The sequence below is a fragment of the Balaenoptera physalus genome (assembly GCF_965194825.1).
Source record: "Balaenoptera physalus genome assembly, chromosome: 2".
NCBI classification, from domain to species: domain Eukaryota; kingdom Metazoa; phylum Chordata; class Mammalia; order Artiodactyla; family Balaenopteridae; genus Balaenoptera; species Balaenoptera physalus.
The window spans coordinates 52,980,247-53,004,736 of record NC_138883.1 but is presented as its reverse complement, the minus strand read 5'-3'; the positions used below and the strand labels follow the sequence as shown (position 1 = coordinate 53,004,736).

Below are 24,490 nucleotides of genomic sequence, written 5' to 3'. Positions count from 1 at the left end.
AAGAACCAGCTTTTAGTTTTATTGATCTTTGCTACTGCTTTGTTTCTATTTCATTTATATGTGCTCTGATCTTTATGATTTCTTTCCTTCTGCTAATTTTGGGTTTTGTTTGTTCTTGTTTCTCTAGGTGTAAGGTTAGATTGTTTATTTGAGATTTTTCTTGTTTCTTGAGGTAGGCTTGTATAGCTATAAACTTCCATCTTAGAACTGCTTTTGCTGCATCCCATAGGTTTTGGATTGTCATGTTTGCATTGTCATTTGTCTAGGTATTTTTTGATTTCCTCTTTGATTTCTTCAGTGATCTCTTGGTTATTTAGTAACGTAGTGTTTAGCCTCCATGTGTTTGTGTTTTTTACCTTTTTTCCCCTGTAATTCATTTCTAATCTCATAGCATTGCGTTCAGAAAAGATGCTTGATATGATTTCAATTTTCTTAAATTTACTGAGGCTTGATCTGTGAGCCAAGATATGATCTATCCTGCAGAATGTTCCGTGCGCACTTGAGAAGAAAGTTTAATCTGCTGTTTTTGGATGGAATGTCCTATAAATATCAATGATATCTATCTGGTCTATTGTGTCATTTAAAGCTTCTGTTTCCTTATTTTCATTTTGGATGATCTGTCCATTGGTGTAAGTGAGGTGATAAAGTCCCCCACTATTATTGTGTTACTGTCGATTTCCTCTTTTACAGCTGTTAGCAGTTGCCTTATGTATTGAGGTGCTCCTATGTTGGGTGCATATATATTTATAATTGTTATATCTTCTTCTTGGATTGATCCCTTGATCATTATGTAGTGTCCTTCCTTGTCTCTTGTAACATTCTTTGTTTTAAAGTCTATTTTGTCTGATATGAGTATTGCTACTCCAGCTTTCTTTTGATTTCCATTTGCATGGAATATCTTTTTCCATCCCCTCACTTTCAGTCTGTATGTGTCCCTAGGTCTGAAGTGGGTCTCTTGTAGACAGCATATATATGGGTCTTGTTTTTGTATCCATTCAGCAAGCCTGTGTCTTTTGGTTGGAGCATTTAATCCATTCCCGTTTAAGGTAATTATCGATATGTATGTTCCTATGACCATTTTCTTAATTGTTTTGGGCTTGTTTTTGTAGGTCCTTTTCTTCTCTTGTGTTTCCCACTTAGAGAAGTTTCTTTAGCATTTGTTGTAGAGCTGGTTTGGTGGTGCTGAATTCTCTTAGCTTTTGCCTGTCTGTAAAGCTTTTGATTTCTCCATCAAATCTGAATGAGATGCTTGCCAGGTAGAGTAATCTTGGTTGTAGGTTCTTCCCTTTCATCACTTTAAGTGTATCATGCCACTCCCTTCTGGCTTGTAGAGTTTCTGCTGAGAAATCAGCTGTTAACCTTATGGGAGTTCCCTTGTGTGTTATTTGTCATTTTTCCCTTGCTGCTTTCAATAATTTTTCTTTGTCTTTAATTTTTGCCAATTTGATTACTATGTGTCTCGGTGTGTTTCTCCTTGGGTTTATCCTGTATGGTACTCACTGTGCTTCCTGGACTTGGGTGGCTATTTCCTTTCCCATGTTAGGGAAGTTTTTGACTATAATCTCTGCAAATATTTTCTCTGGTCCTTTCTCTCTCTCTTCTCCTCCTGGCACTCCTTTAATGCGAATGTTGTTGCGTTTAATGTTACCCCAGAGGTCTCGTAGGCTGTCTTCATTTCTTTTCATTCTTTTTTCTTTATTCTGTTCTGCAGCAGTGAATTCCACCATTCTGTCTTCCAGGTCACTTATCTGTTCTTCTCCCTCAGTTATTCTGCTATTGATTCCTTCTAGTGTAGCTTTCATTTCAGTTATTGTATTGTTCATCTCTGTTTGTTTGTTCTTTAATTCTTCTAGGTCTTTGTTAAACATTTCTTGCATCTTCTCGATCTTTGCCTCCATTCTTTTTCCGAGGTCCTGGATCATCTTCACTATCATTCTTCTGAATTCTTTTTTGGAAGGTTGCCTATCTGCACTTTATTTAGTTGTTTTTCCAGGGTTTTATCTTGTTCCTTCATCTGGTACATAGCCCTCTGGCTTTTCATCTTGTCTATCTTTCTGTGAATGTGGTTTTTGTTCCACAGGCTGCAGGATTGTAGTTCTTCTTGCTTCTGCTGTCTGCCCTCCTTCTTTCATTATTTTAAATATATAATCTGAATAAAAACTGTAAAAAAAAAAATGGTTCTGAAGAACCTAGGGGCAGGACACGAATAAAGATGCTGAAGTAGAGAATGGACTTGAGGACATGGGGGGTGGAAAGGGTAAGCTGGGATGAAGTGAGAGAGTGTCACGGACAAATATACACTACCAAATGTAAAACAGATAGCTAGTGGGAAGCAGCCACATAGCACAGAGAGATCAGCTTGGTGCTCTGTGACCACCTAGAGGGGTGGGATAGGGAAGGTGGGAGGGAGACGTACAAGGGAGGAGATATGGGGATATATGTATATGTATAGCTGATTCACTTTGTTATAAAGCAGAAACTAACACACCATTGTAAAGCAATTATACTCAAATAAAGATGTTAAAAAAAAAAACTGTATTACTCATTCCAACAGTTTCCAGACAAGCTCCCTAACCACTCCCAAGACTTCCAGATTGTTGTGTTTACATGTCTCCTATGTAGATAACCTGCATCAGCCACAGAACAATGTAAGACTAACATAAGTGAGCAGAAGAAACAATTCCAAATTATTGAATAAATTTTTATAAAACATTTAATATAAGAAGTAAAACCTATTTTCTAATAGGCAATATTAACCATAAAATATTCTTCTTGGTAAATTCTATATACCTAAATATGAATTTTATAACTACGCCTGCCATGTAGGCTGACATTAATACCATCCTTTACTGAAAAAGCACAAATTAATGAATTAGGTATCTCTACAAGTATGCTGTAAGCCCAATATTTCCTGAGGAATGTTCTGTGTACATGGTCAATAAAAACAATATTATGCAGTTCATTTTTTCTCTGGTAAGTTCATTAAACACAATAGCAATTTAAGGGTCTAAGAGCCACAGTAAAGATATCAGCTAGCCACGTTTAGTTCCAGTTCCAATGCTATAGGTGAAGAGGCATTTTCAATGCCTATGAAAAGAAAGTGGGAAAGGCTGTAGAAGAGATAATTCAATGTTTTTTAGGGGGATAGTTTCCCTACTGACACGCTGATTAAAACACTATTCTTTCTGGCCCTTATCAGGGACAGTTATAATACCCCTTCCAATAAACACAAGAGTCAACTGAGAGAGAGAAATTTTCAACACCTAAAGAGTAAATTCAATCTGTATGAAATTAGTCCTGCCTAAGGCCAGTGTGAAAAGCAGCCATCCATTCAGAAATGAGGAAACTGTCTCCATATCCAGGAAGAGTCTAAAGTTCAGAGTAAATCTCATTGTTTTAAAATTGTGGGTTTTTTTCATTGTTTCCTCAGCCATTCAAAATTTAAATATATGTATATAGAAACAGATAAAAAGATAGGTGAAAGAGGTCACAAACAGAATAGAGACAGTAGCAGAAAATCTTATATGCTAGGAATGAGACGAGCAATTGCAAAGTAATCTCAGGAATCCTTGCAGCATAATTCTAGAACTTGGGCACCCTAGCAGAGAACAATAAGTTTAACAAGGAGCCCAGTAAAATATAGTTGACACTTAAACCACATGGGTTTGAACTGAGTGGATTTTCAATAAACACGTACTATAGCACTACATGATCCCGGGTTGGTTGAATATGAGGATGTGGAACCTCAAATATGGAGGGCCTGACTATAATATACTCGGATTTTTCACAGCTCAGGTGTCGGTGCCCCTAACCCCCATGTTGTTCAAGGGTCAACTGTATACACATAAATGAGGAATAAGGAATAACTGAGATTTTTGCCTCAATCATTAGAAAATATATTGATGTTTGTACAGACTAATAAGTTATATGTGGATTTAACTTAATTTCCTAGTAAGTTCACAGAGTTCAGCTTTGTTATGATTTTATTTCTTAATTAACAGGGTTTCAGAAGTCTAGGTTAGAGGTTAGCACACTATGGCCTATGGGCAAAATATGGTCCACCACTTGTTTTTGTAAATAAAGTTTCATTGGAACAAAGCGGTACCCATTCATTTTATTGTCTGTGGCAGCTTTCCTACTACATTAGCAGAGAAGAACAGCTGCAACAGAAACCATGTAGCCTGAAAAACTAAAATATTTACTATCAGACTCTTTACAGAAAAAAATTGCTGACCTCTGTTCTCCATCATTAATTTGGATGTCATGGTTGAACCTCACAATTTTGGAGTCAAGAAAGAAAATGAATTTTTCTTTGTCCAGTAACTCAGGAACCAATTACATAACTTTTGACTACATGGAAGCTTCCTCTGATCAAATCATTGTCAGGTCTTACATGTGTTAGTCTTACTTATGACTTCCTCTTACGTAAAACAACCTGTCACCCACTATAGTCATTCTATAAAACTTCAGTTCTGATCAGCAAAATTTCATGAGTTTCTACTCCTCCTTAACTTGAAAAGGGCAAAGAAGCAAATCCAATTAAGAAGACAATCATTTGTCTTTTGCTCTCATGCTCATCAACTATTCTTATTAGTTGTGTACCATAGTCCTCTATTATCAAGAACTTTTATTTCACAGGTGTGAATACTTGTACAGACAATTAACTATCATAATTATAGTAACTAGCCAGGTAGTCAGCAGCAAAGATAAAATTTCCAACTAATTTTCTCAATTTGTTACCTTCTTTGTGTACCTATGCTTACATTGCTGCCTCCGGTTTAATCCTCTAAATCTTGCTCCATTTTCTGCTATATAAAATGTCCCTGTACTCAAACAGGGGAGAAAAAAAAAAGTCATCAAATTTGTACTGAGTATTCTGCTATATGTGCCTACCAGATGTCTCACCACGGAATTCCACAGATCACCAGGCTCACTGTTTATATTTTCTAGGCATGATGCAGATGCTTCAGAGTTTACTATAAACCTACGAGTTTCCAGGTCATGCAAAGGAATACATGCAAGCTGAAGAGCACCAAAGGACTTTATGCATAACAATACTGGAGGAAGCAATGGGATATTTTTCAGCAACCCTCTGAAAATTAAAAATCTACTGTAACAATTATACTTATGTAAACGAACAAGAAACAATATTTTAAGGGTTGATTTTAACTGTTGCCAAAATTTTAGGCTAAAATTTACATGCATTTTCCAGCAAGTATGTGAAGGATTTTCATTTTACAAGATTAACTGCAACAATTAATATTTCAGTATATTTAATTTTTAAATTGAGAACTTTACAATTACTACAATGCAAGTTACCTGCAGTCTAGCCACATAAAATATAGCTTCATTAAGGATAATAATAAAATTGAAATAAACCAATAAAACTTGCTTGTATTAATATCAGTTAATATTAATTCTACAGTAAAAAGCAAGAATCACATAATATTTCTGGGACTTTCTTCATCCTGTATATTTTGCCAAATGTTTTCTCCTTTCACTGTCACTGTCATAATGCTCCTTCCAGCAAGATTTAACTTAAATATTGTTTTTCTGTGGAATTTTCCTGTGCCCACATTGACAAAAACATTCATGATTCCTAGAGAAGTCTGATAAAACTTTAAGTACAGCATCCATTCCACTATATATCGTGCCTAATTTTTAAATCATCTGACAACTAAAAGTAATTTGACAACTTAGATTGTAAGCTCCCTAAGGACAAGGCCCACTGTCTGTCACCATGAGACATACAGCTAGATACAGAGCAGTAACACAGTAAAAGAACCTGCAAGGGACATGATTTTAACTTGACAGAACAACAAATACTCACAATAAAACAGTTTGCATGTTTGCAGACCCAGGAGGAAAAAAAATATTTCTAATGTTGAATTAATGTGAAAAGAAGACATAATCTATTATCACATATATCATAGTTTTTATTATTCAGTCAGATGCATGAGGAAAACTCTAAAATGCATGCAGCCTCTCTCTTCAAAGTTTTTTTTTTTAAATCAAATCACTGCCTTTTAAAAATATGAATAATTCTGTAAACTAGGATTTACCTTCCTGAGATATTTTATATTTCAATTTTAAAGTCCTCAAAAACATATCTAGAGATGCAGTTCTGTCATTTAAAGAAACAGTTTTCAAACTATTAGGCAGAAGTGCCTTATGGTACCTCATTCTCATTTTAATAAGTTTCATATATGTCTCTTAAAACACAGTAACAACTAAGATTCAATGTAAGATTTTGTATGAAAAACAAAAGGTTCAGATTTTTTTTTAAGTTTAAAATGTCATCCTAAAATTGCTTACATTTAACATAATCACAATGCTTAACACATAAGAAAACCACTGACCACTTGGTCAATTCTAAATTCCTTAAAATAGTAATAACTAGCAAAACCCCAAATCTAAAAGGGCCCCACATATTTACTTATGTCTTAACAGTAGTTTCCTTCTTTTTGACTTTGCTGAATTTGTGGGAATTTCCTCTGAATTCTATATGGTTCATAGAATTAATATAGTTTAAGATTTTCCTCCACGCTATAGCTTGTTCAAACTCTATCCCCAGTAATATCTCTATATTTCAGATTAAAAGCACTGCTTTAAGTGTAGTCTCCTACTCTGTGGGGATAAAAATAATTTTTATTGATACCAACTGAATCACACAATCTCTGATGTACAGATCTTTATACTGCACTCTGGTATTCAACTCTACTGTAAGCAAAATGAAACATCAAATCCAGTTTCAGCATGAAAATAGAATATGTAATCACATTCGTGACTTATCCTTTGGGTTAAACACCACCTTCTGCAGACCTCTCTATACAATCCCGTGCACAGGCCAGTCCCACAAGCATGTCACCTGTGCAGCCATGCTTAGAAGGGTCCCACACTTTGTTTAATGCTCTGATATTGCCATCATGAAATCCTTATCAAGTTCTGAACAAGGGACACATTTTTAAAAATTTTCACTGGATGCCACAAATTATGGAGCCAGTCCTGCCCCTGAGAGTGATAACATATTAAATACTAGTATAAATTGGTCTATGAATGATTTTCTTAAAGTCTGCAGGGAATTACAAGATCAAGAAGAGAGACACCAAATGTCTACCTTGCAGAGGTAATAATAGGAGGAGGAAAGAAACCTAAAAGGAAAGCTACATGCACAAATTAGCTCATTTTTTTGATTTAATTATAATTTATTGAGTATCTTCTGAGTGCCATGTATTGTTCCAGATGCTGATATTACAACAATGAACAATACAGAGAAAGTCCCAGCCTTCATGGAGCTTCCACTCTAGGGAGGAGACAGACCACAACCAGGTCTGTCTGTGGTGGGTAGGGAACAGAAAGGGGGAGTGTTTTGGATTTAATATATCTCCTTCATCTCGAGCACTGTCACCTTTGGTAACCAGACAAATAATAATGGTTAAAAAACGTTAATTATTACAACTAAGCTTTTATTAATAAGAGGAATTTCTTGAGGATTTTCTGCTTTTCTGATCATCTTTTGGAATTTTCCTTTTAAGATTTTTGGAAATTTCATGAATCAATGCTGGTCATTTACAATACAGTTCCAAATAGGTAACTAACTACTGTATATAAAAATAAATGTTAGGACTCATTTTGTGAACAATTACATAATGCTCCTTTCTCCTCTCCATTCTCTGCTCCCTCTTTTGTCTAAGTTTAATGGTATATGAACTACACTCCCATCAGACAAGTCTGTTTAGATAGGAGCACTGATTCTTTACATATAAGTTTTTGTCATTGGTTTCAAAAAAGAAACAAGCAAACAAAACCAGGCAAACAACCAAACAAACAAAGCAATGGTCATAATTCAGTGTAGACCATCTGGAAAATTGTCTCTCATAAATAAGGAAAAATGATCATGGATTTTACAAAATTGTTCTTACTCTTATGGGAAATATCATATATGGGTGTCCTTAGCATGTTGATGCAGGCATTCAATGGACATCTGTTGATTGAATAAATACATAAATGAATGATGACTGACTGAGCATATCAACAGCTTTCCTTAGATATCCTCAAATGAGTCCATCTAGGGATGGCACTAATTTTGAACACAAGTTAGATAAAAAATAGTTATTGTGGTTTTGTTTGTTTGTTACCTAGAAAAGGACATATTTCCAAACACAAGTATCTTTCATCACCCTAGAATGGAATATCTTTTAGAAATAATGCAGAATGGTGAAAAGTAAGCACATTTGGTCAGCCTGAGTTATGGACTATATCCCTTAAGGAGTAAAATCAATCCAGTGTGCACTGCAATTTGGAATCATGAAACGACACAAAATCTCAGGTCAATGTGTTAACATACAAGAGTCAAAATACTGTCTGACTGGAAAGGAGAAGCCAACCATTTAAATTCCCTCAAAGCTCTGTGATGACCTAGATGGGTGGGATGGGGGTGGGAGGGAAGTCCAAGAGGGAGGGGATATATGTATACATAGAGCTGATTCACTTCATTGTACAGCAGAAACTAACACAACATTGTAAAGCAAATATACTCCAATTAAAAAAAACAAACAAACAGAGTATGTCTGCTATCTACATTTGTGCTCTATGTTTTCAACACACATTGTTCGCCCTAGGATTATATAAAAATCCTAAATTAAAATTCAATCTAGTAACAAGCTGGCAAAACAAATAAAGCAACGTTGGAGTTCTCCAGATGCATACTGATTGCAGTTCATAGAATCACAGGGCTTTAAAACATCCTAAGAATTAAGCTAATATGTCCTCCCATACCAAAATTACCCTGTAATTTTCCTTATCCATAGACATTCATTTAATTGAGAGAAAATTGATAACATATTTTTGGTTTTAACCTTAATAGAAGAAATTTCACTCCAGTCTATTTTTATATTTAGCCATTCTCACTGTGAAGAGATTCTATCATAAGGTCTTGAAAGAGTCACATCTGATTACTAACATGTTTATCATTGGTTTTTGTTGGTGGAAAATACATTTCTTATATTCCTTATATTTGAATACTCAAATTATCTCTCGGTATTTTCTTCTATGGACTAAATAGCTTCTGCTTGCTTCACACTTCTGAAAATTGTCCTAATTCTTTAGCCATTTGGTGTTTAACATTATTAATTAACATAATTTTAGGCTTTACAGAGTTCCTAGTTAATAATTTAAAAACTGGTACCATTTAACCCAGAAGCCTATACCTATCATAGACGACACTATTAACTTTATTTGCACTATTTCTGTAAAACTTCATGTAAATCTAAATCAAATCGAAGTCTAAATCAAAACCTAATGTAAATCTAAATTTAATCAAAATCAAAGTCTCTTAACATGATATTTATTGGGCATTCAGAATGTTAGGATTTTGGTTTCAGGAAGCTTTTTGAAAATTAGAATGTTCTTAGCTTGGCTGAAGACTATTTTGTTTTATGTAAAAAAAGAAAATTATTCTCAATGTGAACGTCTTTTGAATCATAAATATGCTTCTTACCTGTGCTGCTGGATATATTAACATCAATACTGATATCAGATATTCCTCCTCCCTTCAGAGACGCTACACATGTGTATGTCCCAAAATCCGTGAATTTTAAATCAATGATGTCCAAGTTTGTCGTTCCCGGGGAGACATCCGGATCAGTCTGCGTAATAACCATCCGTTCAGAACTTCTTAATGGACGACCATTTTTAAACCAACTAAATGTTAACTCCTCAGAAGGAACAGCTTCTACTTGGCAAGATATTTTCACCTCACGCCCAATCTGGATGTTGTCATCTTTGTGATAAGGATCTGGTGTGATCCAAAATCGTCCTTTTTTTAATGCTAAAACATAAAAATTTCATAAGTTATTAGTGTTACTTTCATAATGTTAGGGATGCATTCACTCTAGGTAGTCATCTCTGGGCTGAAATAAAGTAAAACAAAATAAAGTAAAATGTACATATGTTTCTTCAGTTTCCAAGTAGTGTGCATATTAATAAACCTCATTTAGGTAATTTAGAAATAATCTAAAGACCTAAGTCACTTAGACACTCTAAAACTGATTTTTATAAATTGGATAATATTTTCCAGTAATATAAAAAATGCTTTAAATCTATATATGATACTTAAACATTGTTGCCATTGAATTTTGAACAAATGATGAAACATGCTTATATAAAGTCATTAGGTATTAGAGTTAAAAATAATTATACGGATCATTAAGCCCAATCCTTACCCATGTCATACTTTAATTATGGCACAATTTCCCAAATAACTCAAATATTGAACAAATTTCATATTAAAGAAAATTCTTCTAAGGTTGTATCTACATGCTGACCAAAACTAGTTTGGTAAAAATTCAGTCAGTTCATATTCATGAGGTATTTTCAATAGTAGTGAAATAACCTGAATTGAAAGAAACATTTTTTTCAAAAAATTTGCTATGATGGCTCTATTCCACCATTCATAGATGTCTCCAGTAGAAACTGTTTGCTGGCTATTTCATGCAGATGGCCAAAAGAACCTCTTGGCAGATGGCTTGGAAAACATGCTGTGTTTGTATCCTAACAGCAGTGCTTTCTGAGTCTAAGGTCAGTGCTGTTCTCACAACCTGTGTCAGTAATGATACCTACCAGAAGCTGCTGGGGGAGCATCTATTGGCTTCTTAAGGGCTCCAGTTCTGAACTCTGAATGATACTGTGTACTCAATTTGGAATAGAGTTTGTTCCTTTTTATGGCAGTTATACTCATATACACATCTTTCTCTTTTCCAACATCCTACTCATGTCCCTCTCCTTTAACATCACCATCCCTATATGATGAAATGTAGCATATGCAGTGAAACATAATTATCAGAATAAAATATTGTTCATTCACTTTTACAATTAAACCTAAATATATGATGACACTGGCAAAAGTGACGTGAATTTAGAAGACCTGCAGATATTGGAGGCCTTCTAACTGCATTCTGGGTAAACTTTCCTGAATTTAACTTGATTTTCCTCAGTCCAATAAAGGCCAGGAAATACCATGGAAATCTGTAGAACTATTTAAGAATGCACTAGAGATTAATACATTTTTAAATCTTAAAAAAATTATTTTAATTTTCTTTACTTTTCAGCCTCAAATATTTTCATCTGCTTTCTTGTTTGCATCTTAATAAGGAGAGAGAAATGAATATCAAAAGCAACGTTTATATCTTTCTTTTTATTCAAGAAATATTTATAGGGCTCCTGTTCAGGACTAGGCACTAGGCAAGGACCTTATAACATGAGATGAACAAAACAGACATAAACTTGACCCTCATGTATGGCAAATTGTGTACTCATAACTTATAGTCCAGTTTATCTACCCAATGCATATGATACCTATGTCTAAAAAAAGATATGAAATGTTTTATAAGTTTGAAGAAGTCTGAATCTCAGAGGAGAATCCTCCAAAATATTGTTTAGAAAATGCACAAAGCTTCAGTCTTAATGAAAATACCGAAAGACAAATATTTAAATCACATTCTTATATTGTTGTTTGTTACATCTTCCAAATGCAACTTATGAAACTTATTTATTCCCAACCATAATTTTATCAGTACATGACTTTAGGATGAAAACAGGAGAAATTATGGCATTCTATTATGTAGAGTCATATATTTATATTTTAATAGGGTGCTGAAATATATGACTTTATATCTAAAAAAGGAAATGTGCTGAAAATGTCCATATCTGGCTATATATTTAGTATAATATACTGTGCACATATAATTCAAATGCAATTAAATTTCTGTAGCACAAAGCAAATTATAAGATCATAGAATGTCCTTTACTTTTTTTAACAGACCTAAAAAAACAGTATGTCAAGGAGCATTTACTTTTGTTAGCATTCATAACATTTAAATGAAAGTTTCCTTTCATTTGGTAAGAATTTTCCTTATCCTGTTTCTATAGAGAAATAATAAAGCTAAAAAAAAGTTAAACAGACGAGTCATACTTTTCAAAGATAAAAATTTTATATATATATGTGTAATAGTTTCATATGGGGGTACATTCAGGATAAATTCCACTCCTAAGTTATATGTTGGTTGTCATATACAAATATGACAAAAAACTCTGATGTTTCAGTGATTAAAATTTATTGACTAGGCAGGTATTGTTTTCTAGCTTTGTTCTCTGTACAGTGACATATTAAAGTGATACTGATGTTGAGAGAACTGCAAGTTCATCAGACAAATTAGATTTAAACTAATAAACAATTCAAAAGCCACTGATAAAAAAACAAGAGATCAATATCTATGTTACATATCATGGACTGTTTTATTCATGAGAAATAACTTTTAAAATCCAAAGTAAAAATATTTTAAATATTATAAATCTAATAATAATTTCAGAAATAAAATTAAATATGATATGTAACTATATTTTTGATAGACGGCAATATAAGCAAGTGGGCTTTTAAGAACGAACTCATTGACACAAATATTTGTTGATCTCAGTATCAGACAATTCTATGATTTGGCCAAAGTCAATCATATTAGTCTTTCAAATGACATATTCTGAAAAGGAAGAGAGGGACAAGTCAGTCTGGCAAGTGAGCTAAAGGTAGGGAATATCAGAATAAGTAGCATGGATCAACTGACTGGAGAGTCATCTCTTTGAGTTTCTTTTATGTTACTCCATAACAAAATATCTGGTTTTGCATACTGAACAGAAATGTTCTAAGGAAAAAAAAAGTGTGTGTGTGTCTGTGTGTCTGTGTGTGTGTGTGTGTGTGTAGCCATCTGACAGTTAAATTTACTTAATTTTCTAATTTATTTTGGCTGCTCAGAAAACTAAGAGCATAGCTCTGTTAACTAGGCACAGGTGCATTAAGAACTTGAAACCCAATTCTAGTTTTTCATTTCTATGTGGTCCGATATGGGCAATCTAATTTTTATGGGTCAAGTGCATCATTTATAAAAATAGGAGGTGATAGTATTACGCTCCCTCTGAGACCCATTGTGAGAAATAGCTTATTAACAATAGTGTAGAGGTTTGAAAATATGAAGTGTTTAATATAGTTAATCAATGGGGAAGCAGGTTTCTTCGTTTATAATTAGCAACACTCTTTTCAGTGAACAATTTATAGTAGTTCATGCAATGTTAAAGTCATTTCCTGCTACCAGTTAAGATTTCAAATACTTAAAATCAATCTGCAATTAGTACCAGAGTATAACGGGGGTCCAACAGGCATAGCAAGACTCTATAGAACTAAAGAAATTCTATGGAAAAAGAGAGGAGAAATCCCTTTCCCCAAATGCAATTTCTTAGCCTGAATATAGAAAATCCCGTAACACCAGCCTGAGATAACATTAGATTTAGCTTAATGTATCATAAATTGTGATGGATGAACCTCAAAAGGTACTTGTTTAGTCTGGCAATGCATGTAAAGAACTGGCATCAAGCTGAGCCTCTGTTCTGGATAATCAGCTTAGAAACACTGCAATATAACCCATAGCCTCCTTTCATAATATTGTGAGAACTGAATGCAATTGGCTCACATTCACTTTTGAGAGGTTACTTGCCAGGACATTCTAATTGCACTCACTAAAGTCCCTCTACTTTGAGATGTACAAAGGTGTTCTGCGAATAGAATGAAACTAGTATATAAATGTAAGGCCACTGCAAAGATCTGGGTAGGGCTTGCTGCGGACCTTTCCCTAGACAGAAAAGTGGATTTTTGCCTATGAATGACTAAAGTTCTAAGGCACACTTCAATCATTTAAAATTAGATTACTTCTTGAGTTTATCCTTGAGCTAAAGACCACTGGCTTTGGAGAAGTCTAGGCTCATGGCTTCCAGGAATACAATATGCAGATAAAGACAAAGAGGAGGCTGTGAGATTGTATCTTTCCTATAGCTATAGATTTAAAATGATAAAATGCACCGATTGTCTGTCAGATGTTCCATGAATTATACAGCACATAATAGTCCGTATTAAAATAAAATTTGTAGATGGAACAAAAATAACATTAAATTAAATGACATTTTTTAAATGTTTTAAATTTTAATGACAAAGCATCTCTTTGGAGAGAAGAAATATCAGGTGTCAGCTTCTGAAACTCTGCTAAGAATTTGTTTCAGAAGGATGATGAGACACAGACTGACCATTGACCACCATTCCAAGTAGATAAATTAGTTAAAAATCTCCAAATACATCACTTCTTACAGTCTCAGTAGGATTCTGGTCAACATGAAACACTGGCAAAATGTTGCTAAGAAGAATGAATCTAGAAATAATTAATAGTGTAATCAGAGAAATAAAAATTGATTTTCTATTCATGTATTCTCTGTTAAAGACAATAAAAATATCTGAGTGAAAAAAGTATTTGCTAGTCGTACTGGGTGCCAACTGAATAAAGAGCTGGAAATATATTACATCAGCAAAGCAACTTGAGGTAGTAAATGATAGTATATAGATATAACCTGTCCTATTATAATTAGATGCCTATCTTTCTCCTCAAGGGGACTGTGAACACCTGGAGAGTGGGCCCATGCCTTACTCTCTTTTTTGTCCCTAATCCTGAACCCGGTTCCTTGTTATAGTTGGTATTCAATGGTTTTCTTTAAAATCAATTAAACTTGACAAAGCATTAACTTTACAGATTCTAATTGTTTCCATTCAGTCTGATATGTCTGTGTTAACTCTGTTTCTGTTTGGTAGTCTTATGTTCTGAGATGCATGGGGGGAAACAGGATAGAGAAAAAAGAAAAAAAAATGATGTCTTCAAGGATTTAAGGGTTTTGTTTTGGGAGCAAAATATATTTGATGAACTAACAGTATTAACATAGGGATGTATGTGAGGAAGGGAATTCTGTACAGAAAAACTCAGGAGACATCATTCCATCATACCTAGTGACTAGCTAGCTTTGTGTCCCAGTTATATAATGTGCCAGGGACATCAGCTATCAAACAAGATATCAGTTACTCATCCCTGCTTTATAAAGGAGACTGAATTTCATGCAAAAGGGCTTGTTCGCATGCTTTAGAGCTCAGTTGATAATTATTTCTAAGGAAATATGGAAGAAGGAAGAAAACTGATATCTAAACATAGTTATATTATCTAAAACAGCATTTGCCAAAACCTGTTTCAGAAAAATGTTAATAGGAATCATGTTAAAAGAAAGCAGAACGAACACAGTTTGAGGATTGACTGTGTAATGTAAGTAAAAGTTCGCTTTTCTGCAGAACTTTTCAGAGCTTTGAACATGCTAATATGCACATTGCAACATTCCTAGAGGGGCTGATAATACTTAACAAAAAACCCTTTATTTGTGGAACATCTTTCGGGACTAGTATCTCACAGAATAAAGTAAGAGAATCTATTAGTTGATGAAAATCATTGAAATGACTTTAAAATTAGACTCCATTCTTGATGTTTTAGTCATTTCCATTATGAGCATCACAAAATGATAGACAAGATACAACTCTCTTGTGAAAATAAAATTTATAATTAAAAAAACTAAAGGACAGGGGAAATGTCTAATGGCACAATGAATTTATAAAACATACTTCAGAGCCATCTAATAAAGTTATCGGCACTAACAGCAGTGTGGCTCCTTCCTTTCCCAAACAACCAGGATTTCTTAAAACTGAATTAACAGTTTGTTCCTATCTTGGAAATGCACATTTTGAAATATGCAAATAGCATGAAAAAGGAATTAAATGTATTAGCATCTGTATAATTTGCAATTATTGATATAAGTTAGAAAGACTTAATCTAGCTCAGTTGCTTGAGGAAATAATAATAATATTTATTTATTTATATTTTATGTTGTTATAAAAAAGTATTTAAAGTGTTATTATGAGAAGTATTAAAACTTCTAGAAGATGGATAGGAGGAGGAAGTTCTTTTTTTTTCTTATATACTGTTCAGCATTCTTATACTCACTTCCCTTTATCTAACAACACCAATCACCAACCTATAGTCTGAATGAAAGTTCATTAATAATGCAAGAACCAAAAACTCATTACACCCATTTCCTAAAAGTAGTTTAAAATAGCACCCCTGATATTTTGAATGCACAATTAAATGCTGAAAGGAAGTTGGGGTTCTGTTTAACTGTCAAGTATCAAGGCTCTATTTATTTTGTGAATTTACTCAAAGCTAATTACTGCAGTTAATCATTCAAAATGTTCAAGCAAAGTATGGTTGAATTTTTGTCTTTTAATGTCCTTGCTCAATAGAATAACCGCAGGTAAGTATTTTGAGTAGAAATGAAAGGAAGAAAAAATCTTTTAGGGGGGCATAAATTTTGCTTTTTGATGTAAGCCCTTCCTTGAGAGATGAAAAAGTAGACTAAATTCATATTATTACTATCATCATTATTATTTTACCATTCTTATTGCAGCCCTATCTTAAGTAAGGAGTAAATATATATTAGCTATAAATTATCTAAGTGTCCATATAATGTCATAAATAGAAACAAACATTTTCATAGTATGGCTACTATGTAAATGGTATTTGACGTAGTATTTCTTAGCACTAGTTACTTGAATAGGAGAATATTCATCAGCACAATTTACGCATCCTATGTCATTAAAAATCAGTAGGTATTTTGAGCTCACCTTTTCTATCAAATTAAATATATCCCTTCACTATGAGAAGAAGAACGAGTCCAGGATGAGTTATATTTTTTATTAGTTTTTAAAGACTTAGGACTAGAAACAGCTATAACATGAACTGCAGCTTAGAAAAGCCTGTGCTAAACATAGTTCTTCTGAAGTCTTTTTGAAAATAGTACATCCTTAATATTTATGGAATTGATCATGTAGTAGTGAAAACTGGATGAAAATAATGAGACTAACAAACTAAAAATCGTTCTTTACTTTTTTTGCTTTCCTTATTTTCTGTCTCAAAAGCTGTGGACTTTCTCCTTTCCAAAATGATCCTGCCCATCTGCCAACCTCTCTCCCTGTATCCTGATGCCATGCATTCTTTTGGTTATCCACTTTCTTTTGAAGTTTCAATATTTTCTCTTTCATATGCTATTTAATTTCAGAGTAGAAAGTTGTTTAGGTCACATCTAAGCTTAGAAGACATTCCTTAACCCTAATAATCCTGCAAATTATTTGTAGCATTTTTCTTAAAAAAAATAGTGAAACACCAATTGCCTCCTTGTGTCACTATGCACTCATCCAATTTGACAGTTCACACCTTGGTTTTCACTGGTGCTATTCTGACACTGAAGTCTCAAAGGTTAGCAATAACCTCTTACTCAGTTAACACAAAGATATTTTCCAGTTCTTCTCCATGTTTATATCACTTGCATTTTGCACTTCATATCACTTTCCATTACTGATTCTTTCTTCCTTCTTGAAAATTCTTTCTACAGACTTCTATGACTAGGAAAATGTAATATTTAAGGAAATAAATTAGTTTGACTTTGCACATTTGCATCACAATTGTCATGACACACTTCCTAGTTCCCTACTTCATTTGAATTTCATCATTCAAACAGCAGTTGTAAAGTCAGTCTTTGTTGAGAAAGAAAGGATTTTTATAAATTATTTTGTCATAATTGCAGATCACAGAGTTTTTACTTAATCTTCTACCTCCCAATTTGCTGCGCATGTTTAGGGACATGTGATCATTGTTTGTCTTGTTTCTTGACACACAAAAGATTGCAACATATTCAATTTAAATTAAAATAATGATTTAATCATTTGAATATATTATTTCATTTTTAATATTAAAGAGCAAGGAAAATAACCTAGGTATGTTGAACAACCAAATGAAAAATATCTGTACTCACTAGGAATTTATAAAAATTATCTTAACTATCTTATTATATTTTGAGAGGAGCTCAAGTGTCAATACCAATGACAAAAACCAACTAAACATTCCTGTCAGTGTGACTAAACATTAGACAGGTTTCTTCCTGACTCTAGGCCCCTGGTCTCCCTTTTCTTAGAGCATTTAACTTTAGAAAATTTTCAATTGTAGATGCCTTCTCTGCCTCTTTGAGATGTAAATCTTTTACAAGCCAGAAATGGTTTTCTTAAGGACCCAGGAGCCATCCGTCTAAAATGTACTGGCATACCTCAGAGATACTGCGGGTTCAGTTTCATATCACCGCAATAAAGCAAATATTCAAATAAACTGACACAAATTTTTTAGTTTCTCAGTGCATATAAAAGTTATGTTTACACTATACTGTAGTCTATTAAGTGCACAATTTAGCTTTATGTCTAAAAAAAGCAATGTACATACCTTAATTAAAGAATACTTCATTGCTAAAAAATGCTAATCATCATCCGAGCCTTCAGCAAGTCCTAACATTCAGCAAGTCCATGCAACGGTAACGTCACGGATGACCATAACAAATATAACAATAATGAAAAAGTTTGAAATATTATGAGAATTACAAAAATGTGATACAGAGACACAAAGTGAGCAAATGCTGTTGAAAAAATGGCCCCAATAGACTTGTTTAATGCGGCATTGCCGCAAACCTTCAATTTGTTAAAAAAAACACAATATCTGCGAAGCAAAATAGAGTGAAGTGCAATAAAATGAGGTATGCCTGTAATCATCAGAAGAGATAGTACTTCTAATCCCAGTTTCTATAGGAGGGTAGGAACCTAAGTTTGAAAAGACCACTTAGCAAGCACAGACAGCTTAATCACATTCACCAATCTCCCCTAATGTCTTCTAGTACTTTTCCATTAGCTCATCCTAGTATTTAAAAATTCTCCGTCTTTTGTTTCAGCAGAGTTACATTTAATCTCTCTCCTCTAGTGCAAGAGTTGTGACTCCTTTTGCAACAGTCTTGAATACAGTCTTCTTTGCTGTTTTATCACGTGTCTGATGTAATTTTTCTTTTACATCATTATGGTCTTTTACATTATAGTCTTGTGCATTATTGAAATAGATGAAAACTGAATAACTCTAGGAAATTCACTACTACAAAGTTTCAAATACTAAAGAAAATAATGCTTACGGTCACACCACACACACACGTTGTAGTATGTTGTTCAAAGATGAAATGTTGCATGAGTACAAGTGTATTTGAGAGTTAAGGAGGTTAATTTAATCCCTTTATAAAGCTATGTTTCCTCCAATGTGGTAAGCCCTATTTAATCTTTAATGCCCTGTGGGTCTAGAATTTCTGATAATAGGCCACAGGACAAGACTCTGGGTTTGTGGGTTAACCAAAAGATGACAGGACTGCTAAAATGAAGTGTGAAGAGACTGACTCTTAAATACCTTTAATATGTATATTATAAAGAGAAATGTGTAATATTTCCCTTTTAAAAAGAACACCCTACATTGCTCTAGAAGTCTTTAAAGCAGATTTTAGAAATATATGTTATAGTTTTCCTTTTCTCTTTTTAATGAGAAAATTCTGGCAAATAAGCAGATGAGATAAGGTCAAAATGACGGTGGTATAGAAATGTTTTTATATCCTGTAAAATTGGTAGCTGGGCCATAAATTGGCTCTGATCTTTACAGGAATAAAAAAGAGGGAAATACTAATTTCATGTTTCATAGTACCTGTGAGTTCAAAATATCCCAACTCCTAACAAACAAGCAACAGACAAAAAATATTCTTGGTCCAGAGATCTGAGTAGAATTTATCTCCTGAACCTGCATAAATGAGACACACAACAAGCAGCATTTTAACCACATCCTTATGATGATCATAACAATGTAATTTACAGAACTAGTTGTCAATCTGTCCCTCAATTACAGGATTGTTAATTACATCAATTTATACTGGAACAAAGGAGTATGGTCCAGGTGCACAGGTGTTCAGGCTCAATTCAAAGATAAATCGAAAGATAGTGTTTCAGTGAGTATTAAGCAGTAGCGAATACAGGTTTATAGTCTATGAGAATGACCCAGGGAGGTTATCATTGGTGGTCATGGTGGGAGGGTGGTATTGCAGATGTTATATATTGAGAGTTATATGGAAATATCTGCTTTAAGTGTTAACTGACATAGATGTAAGATTCACATACTCTTAGAAAGGAGAAAAGCCAAACTAGGATGCAAGTTCTGTAAAGAGATGGATAGTGGGATACCTACGGACAGGAACAAGACAAAGGTCCACATGGTACTGAAATTCAATGAAAATACAACTTTAAGACGTAAAAAATGCTGAGTACTTTAAGAAAAAAATGGTTTCACAATATATCTCCCAGATCAAATCAACTGTTTGCATTACTTAGAGAATTGTTGGATATAAGCCAGTTCAGTGTTAGTACACATTTACCAGAAACAATGACTTCTGTGTTGGAAGAATTGCTCTTAACTCATTCTTCAAGGAAATGACTAGATAATAAGGCTAGTAATATATTAAAGGTATGCCTACTATTTGAAACTAAAACTATGACATCTATAGTTTAGAGCATTAGTATTTGAAGTGTGGATCCTAGACCAATAGCAACAGCTGGTCTGTTGGGTGCCCCTCCACAGCAAAACTATACTTCTTGGGGTAGGACCCAGCCATCCACATCTAAAGGGTTCGCTGGGTGATTCCGATGTACTCGCAAGTTTGAGAACCACTGTCTTAGAAAACAATTATCCTTGGGAGTTCCCCGTCAGTCCAGTGGTTAGGACACGGCACTTTCACTGCCAGGGCCCTGGGTTCAATCTCTGGTCGGGGAACTAAGATCCTGCAAGACATGTGGTGCGCCCAAAGAAAACAACTGTCCATCCATTCTCCAGAAATGCAGAGACAGAAGAGAAGGAGACGTGTCATCAGCTCATCCAGAGGATTACTGAGTTATTAAAGTGCATGCTAAAAGTGGCCACAGCATATCTTTTTTCTTTATAAGGCCCTCAAGAAATTGTTTACCCTGATTATGACATGTGAAATATTATTAAGGAACAGCTCCTGCAAGTATCAATAACAACAAGGTCTAAATTGACCTCACACAGCTTAACATGTAACTACGTCCTTTCCACATAGCCAAAGCCTGAGGAAAGGTTCACAAAAGCACTTATTATTTTTAGGTTTCTTCACAAAATGACAAAGATGTTAACAGTGGCCAATATAAAGTACCTTCCTCTTCTTTACCTAAGAAATTGTAACTCTTGAAGTATTAAGAATGTAACCAAATATCATGTAGGAATATCTAAAAAATGATTATGTTCATAATTTGTGACTGAGAGATTGATAGCCTGCCAACTTTCTTCTGAGAGTCAATGGCTTCTCAGAGAGTCAATGTAGGTAACAGTGAAGAGTAAGTATTCTGAGGTCAGACTGTCTAGGTTTCAACATGATTTCATCTTTTATTAGCTGTGTGACCTTGTGTAATTTACTCAGTCTCCCAAATCTGTATAACGGAGATGATAATAAAATTAATCCATGAAGCTCTGAGTATGCTGATACCGCCACTGAGTAAGCAAATGGTAGATGTCAGCTGCTTTCTATTCAGTGTCACCTGAGCACTCACAACACATCTATTGCTCTGCTTGCTGCCAAAACAGTGCAAAGATGAAGAGGCTAGTGGTGGAGAAAAGCATAGAAATAAATAATTTTATATACAGAGCAATAAAGACAAAGATTCACTGTACTAGGTATAATGGAAGGGAACACTTAAAAAAAAAAAGTTAGTTAACATGAAGGAGGCAGGGAAAGCCTGAGAATTAGGGAGGAAAGGGAATACAGGGGATTGAAGATGCTGAGAGGTCATTTCAGAAAGAATTTTACTGTACCAATAATTGGGTCTAGTTCAGCTTTCTCTAACTCTAGCAAATCCTCTCATGATTCCACAAATTGTATTTCTCTGTGATTTCAACCATTCACATCCATTCTCCTCCGGTCTCTGAGGATACAAGTTTGGTCCTCCTTTCAGGGCTAATGTCTTAAACTGTGCTCCTGATCTCAGCCCCAGCTCTGTATGGAATATCGCACACCTTCAATTTTCTCCTCTCTTTTTCTCTTAAATTCTCCCTCCCCTGAGGCCCTTCCCTTGTATCTATAAACATGATCAGAATCCCCTCGTTAATTACAACAAAACAAAGCAACAACAACTAATAATGCAGAGAACCTGTCTTCAACTTCTTTATCTCATGGGAGTTACTTCTTATTCACTCTCTTTTGTTTTCTCACTGTCAAAACATTAAGATATAAACCACTCACCTTTAACCTCTTCCAATTAGATTTGATTCCCACCAGTAGCACAACTTTTAACGGTTGACCATTTGTTTCTAGCTGTCAGATGGATTCTATTTCCGCTTCCTTTGTCCTGAATCTGTGCTCCTCTTTTCTCTTCTCTGTCTACACTATCACTTCACAACTTGCTTTTCCATCCATAGTTTCTGTCTCAGCACAGATGCCACCTTAGTAAAACCCTCTGCACCCACCTCACTGAGTTATACTTGCTTATTTCCAAACACCTGCTAGCTTTCTATGTGATGCAGCACTTCAGAGTCCATGGGCCTCAATTAAAACTTCTTTTATCACCACTTTAAGGAATATCTGTGTGACTCCCCTTTTTTTCACTATTTGCTTTCTGTAAATATAATCTATTAAGAGAAATACATATTTGAGATCATACTATATGGACCAGGAACCTTTATTTGGAGGTCCACATGAAATTTGGGAACAAATCAATGAGAATTTTATGAAGCTGTTATTCTAAAGATTCTCTCAAAATTTATTCTCCTGAATCCACTCCTTTGACCTAGGTGATGGAGCAGTACATTAGCCTCATATGTTTTGTTTCATTACATGATAACAAAATAAAGGATTAATTTGAATTTAGCTGATCTGGAAAATATTTCCTTACCTGAACATCCTGCACAATTCTACTTTCTTTTTTCTTTCCTTTTTTAAAAATAAACATTTTCTTACAGCAAACTTAAAACTCATCCAGTTGGAAACTCAGAGAAAACATTTTGGATTTACAAAAAGGTTTTTCTGTTGAAAATACATCATCTTAGGGCCACAACTTTAAAACATTAAGCTTTTTAAAAGCATTTACTCTAAAATATATTACATACGTCCCTGCTTTTTTTAGGAAAGGAGTTGAAACATAATTTTGCATTTTCTTGAAAATTTGAGGGCTATCATCAGGAATTTACTTTACTTAACTCATAGTTAGACACTAAGTACTACTAATTATGACAGAATTACTTTTTTTCTTTACTAAAGGCTACAGACAGGTATGTATTTTTAGTCTGTGTCAGTTTCTTTTTGGTCTCATTTTCTTTATTGATGACTATCAACTCTTATTTCCACTATCAGCATAGAAACGTTAGTGCAACAACTTTTATTCCTCTCCTAATTTGTTACTTCATCTCTTTTACCAAAGATATATGTGAGGTTTATCGCATGCAGTTGTGCTCTTTCTTTCCATAGTTATATTTTCTGTTATTTTGGGGTTTTCTTTTGTTGTATCTCAATTCTTAGTTGTGTTCTTTTGAGTTGGTATGGTTGCTGTATATGTGTAATTATCACTTTGCACTCTCTACATAGTGGGACTTAACATAATTTAGAGGTTGCTGCTTACTTATTTATACCTTGCCATATTCTAAGAAGGATCTAAGGGACTTACAACATTTATTGTTAATATACTGCATCTTGCAGTAAAAACAACAAGAAACAAGGAAGCAATGATTAAATCAAGTTAGGAAAATAAGACAGAGCCAGAGTGAAGTTGATATGAAAAAAAAATACAATAAACCTCTATGTAGTTACTCAATCACAGCAAGACAGAGATTATATACTAAGCATTATAGCAGCCAAAATAATGAGGAAAACAGAGCCAATTATAAAACTGACAGTATCTTTAGAATAAAAACAAAACAGTTGTACAAGAGAAGTACAACCATTCCTATGCTCCTCAGAAAAAGAGTACAGGATAGAGTAATGAACAATATCTTTGAACAGTTTCTTACGACAAATAGGGAACAACTTTGGAAGGCTATTTCTTTTTAAAAGATTGCTCAGTAAAGGCTTAAAACATCAAACCAAGGGGAATTCAGCAAGGAGGATTCTAATATGTGTGGGTTGTGGCAATACTCTATGATATGTCAATTTAGGGACTGATTTTAGAGCACTGAGCCAGTGGGTTCTTAACTAAAAGTAAGCATCAGAATCACAATGTCTGAGTCACATACCCCAGTGATTCCAAGTAAGCTACTTTAGGGTAGAGTTTGGGGATCTGCATTTGTAGGCTACACCACGGATTCTGATTCATGCATCGAGATGAAAACTACTGACCTAAAGGAAGAGTTGAAAAACAGCCTACCTGAACTCCTCCATATATTTGATATTCTTAATCAAGATTCTGAAAGATACTGAGCAGCAATAAATTTGTGGTCATAATCCCTGACAAGTAACCTCAGGGCAACCAATCTATACTGACAGTCAACTACAGAGCCAGATGCTTCAACAATCAGCTAAGCCAAGACAGCCTCCCATAAAAACTGTGGAGCTTAAAAATCACTGCTAAGTAGAAGCTTACCCTAAATTAGCTCAGAGTCTTGATGACATAAACTCCTTAGAATAACAACAT

At 34.3% G+C, this 24,490-nt stretch overlaps 1 protein-coding gene across 4 annotated transcripts in view; it reads right to left on the bottom strand.

The window, feature by feature from the left end:
• The window catches only part of MDGA2 (MAM domain containing glycosylphosphatidylinositol anchor 2), an 809,247-nt gene that overhangs the window by 209,238 nt on the left and 575,519 nt on the right, over positions 1-24,490 (bottom strand). For 3 of the 4 annotated variants that reach the window (XR_014261129.1, XM_082452081.1, XM_082452082.1), the window contains exon 7: positions 9,500-9,829. The exons of the other annotated variant lie outside the window; for it this stretch is intronic. Coding sequence is in view for 2 of the 3 variants with exons in the window: in XM_082452081.1 (XP_082308207.1) it covers positions 9,500-9,829 (330 nt within the window). In the remaining variant the exon portion in view is untranslated. The remainder of the gene's footprint in view (positions 1-9,499; positions 9,830-24,490) is intronic. 4 annotated transcript variants of the gene reach the window in all.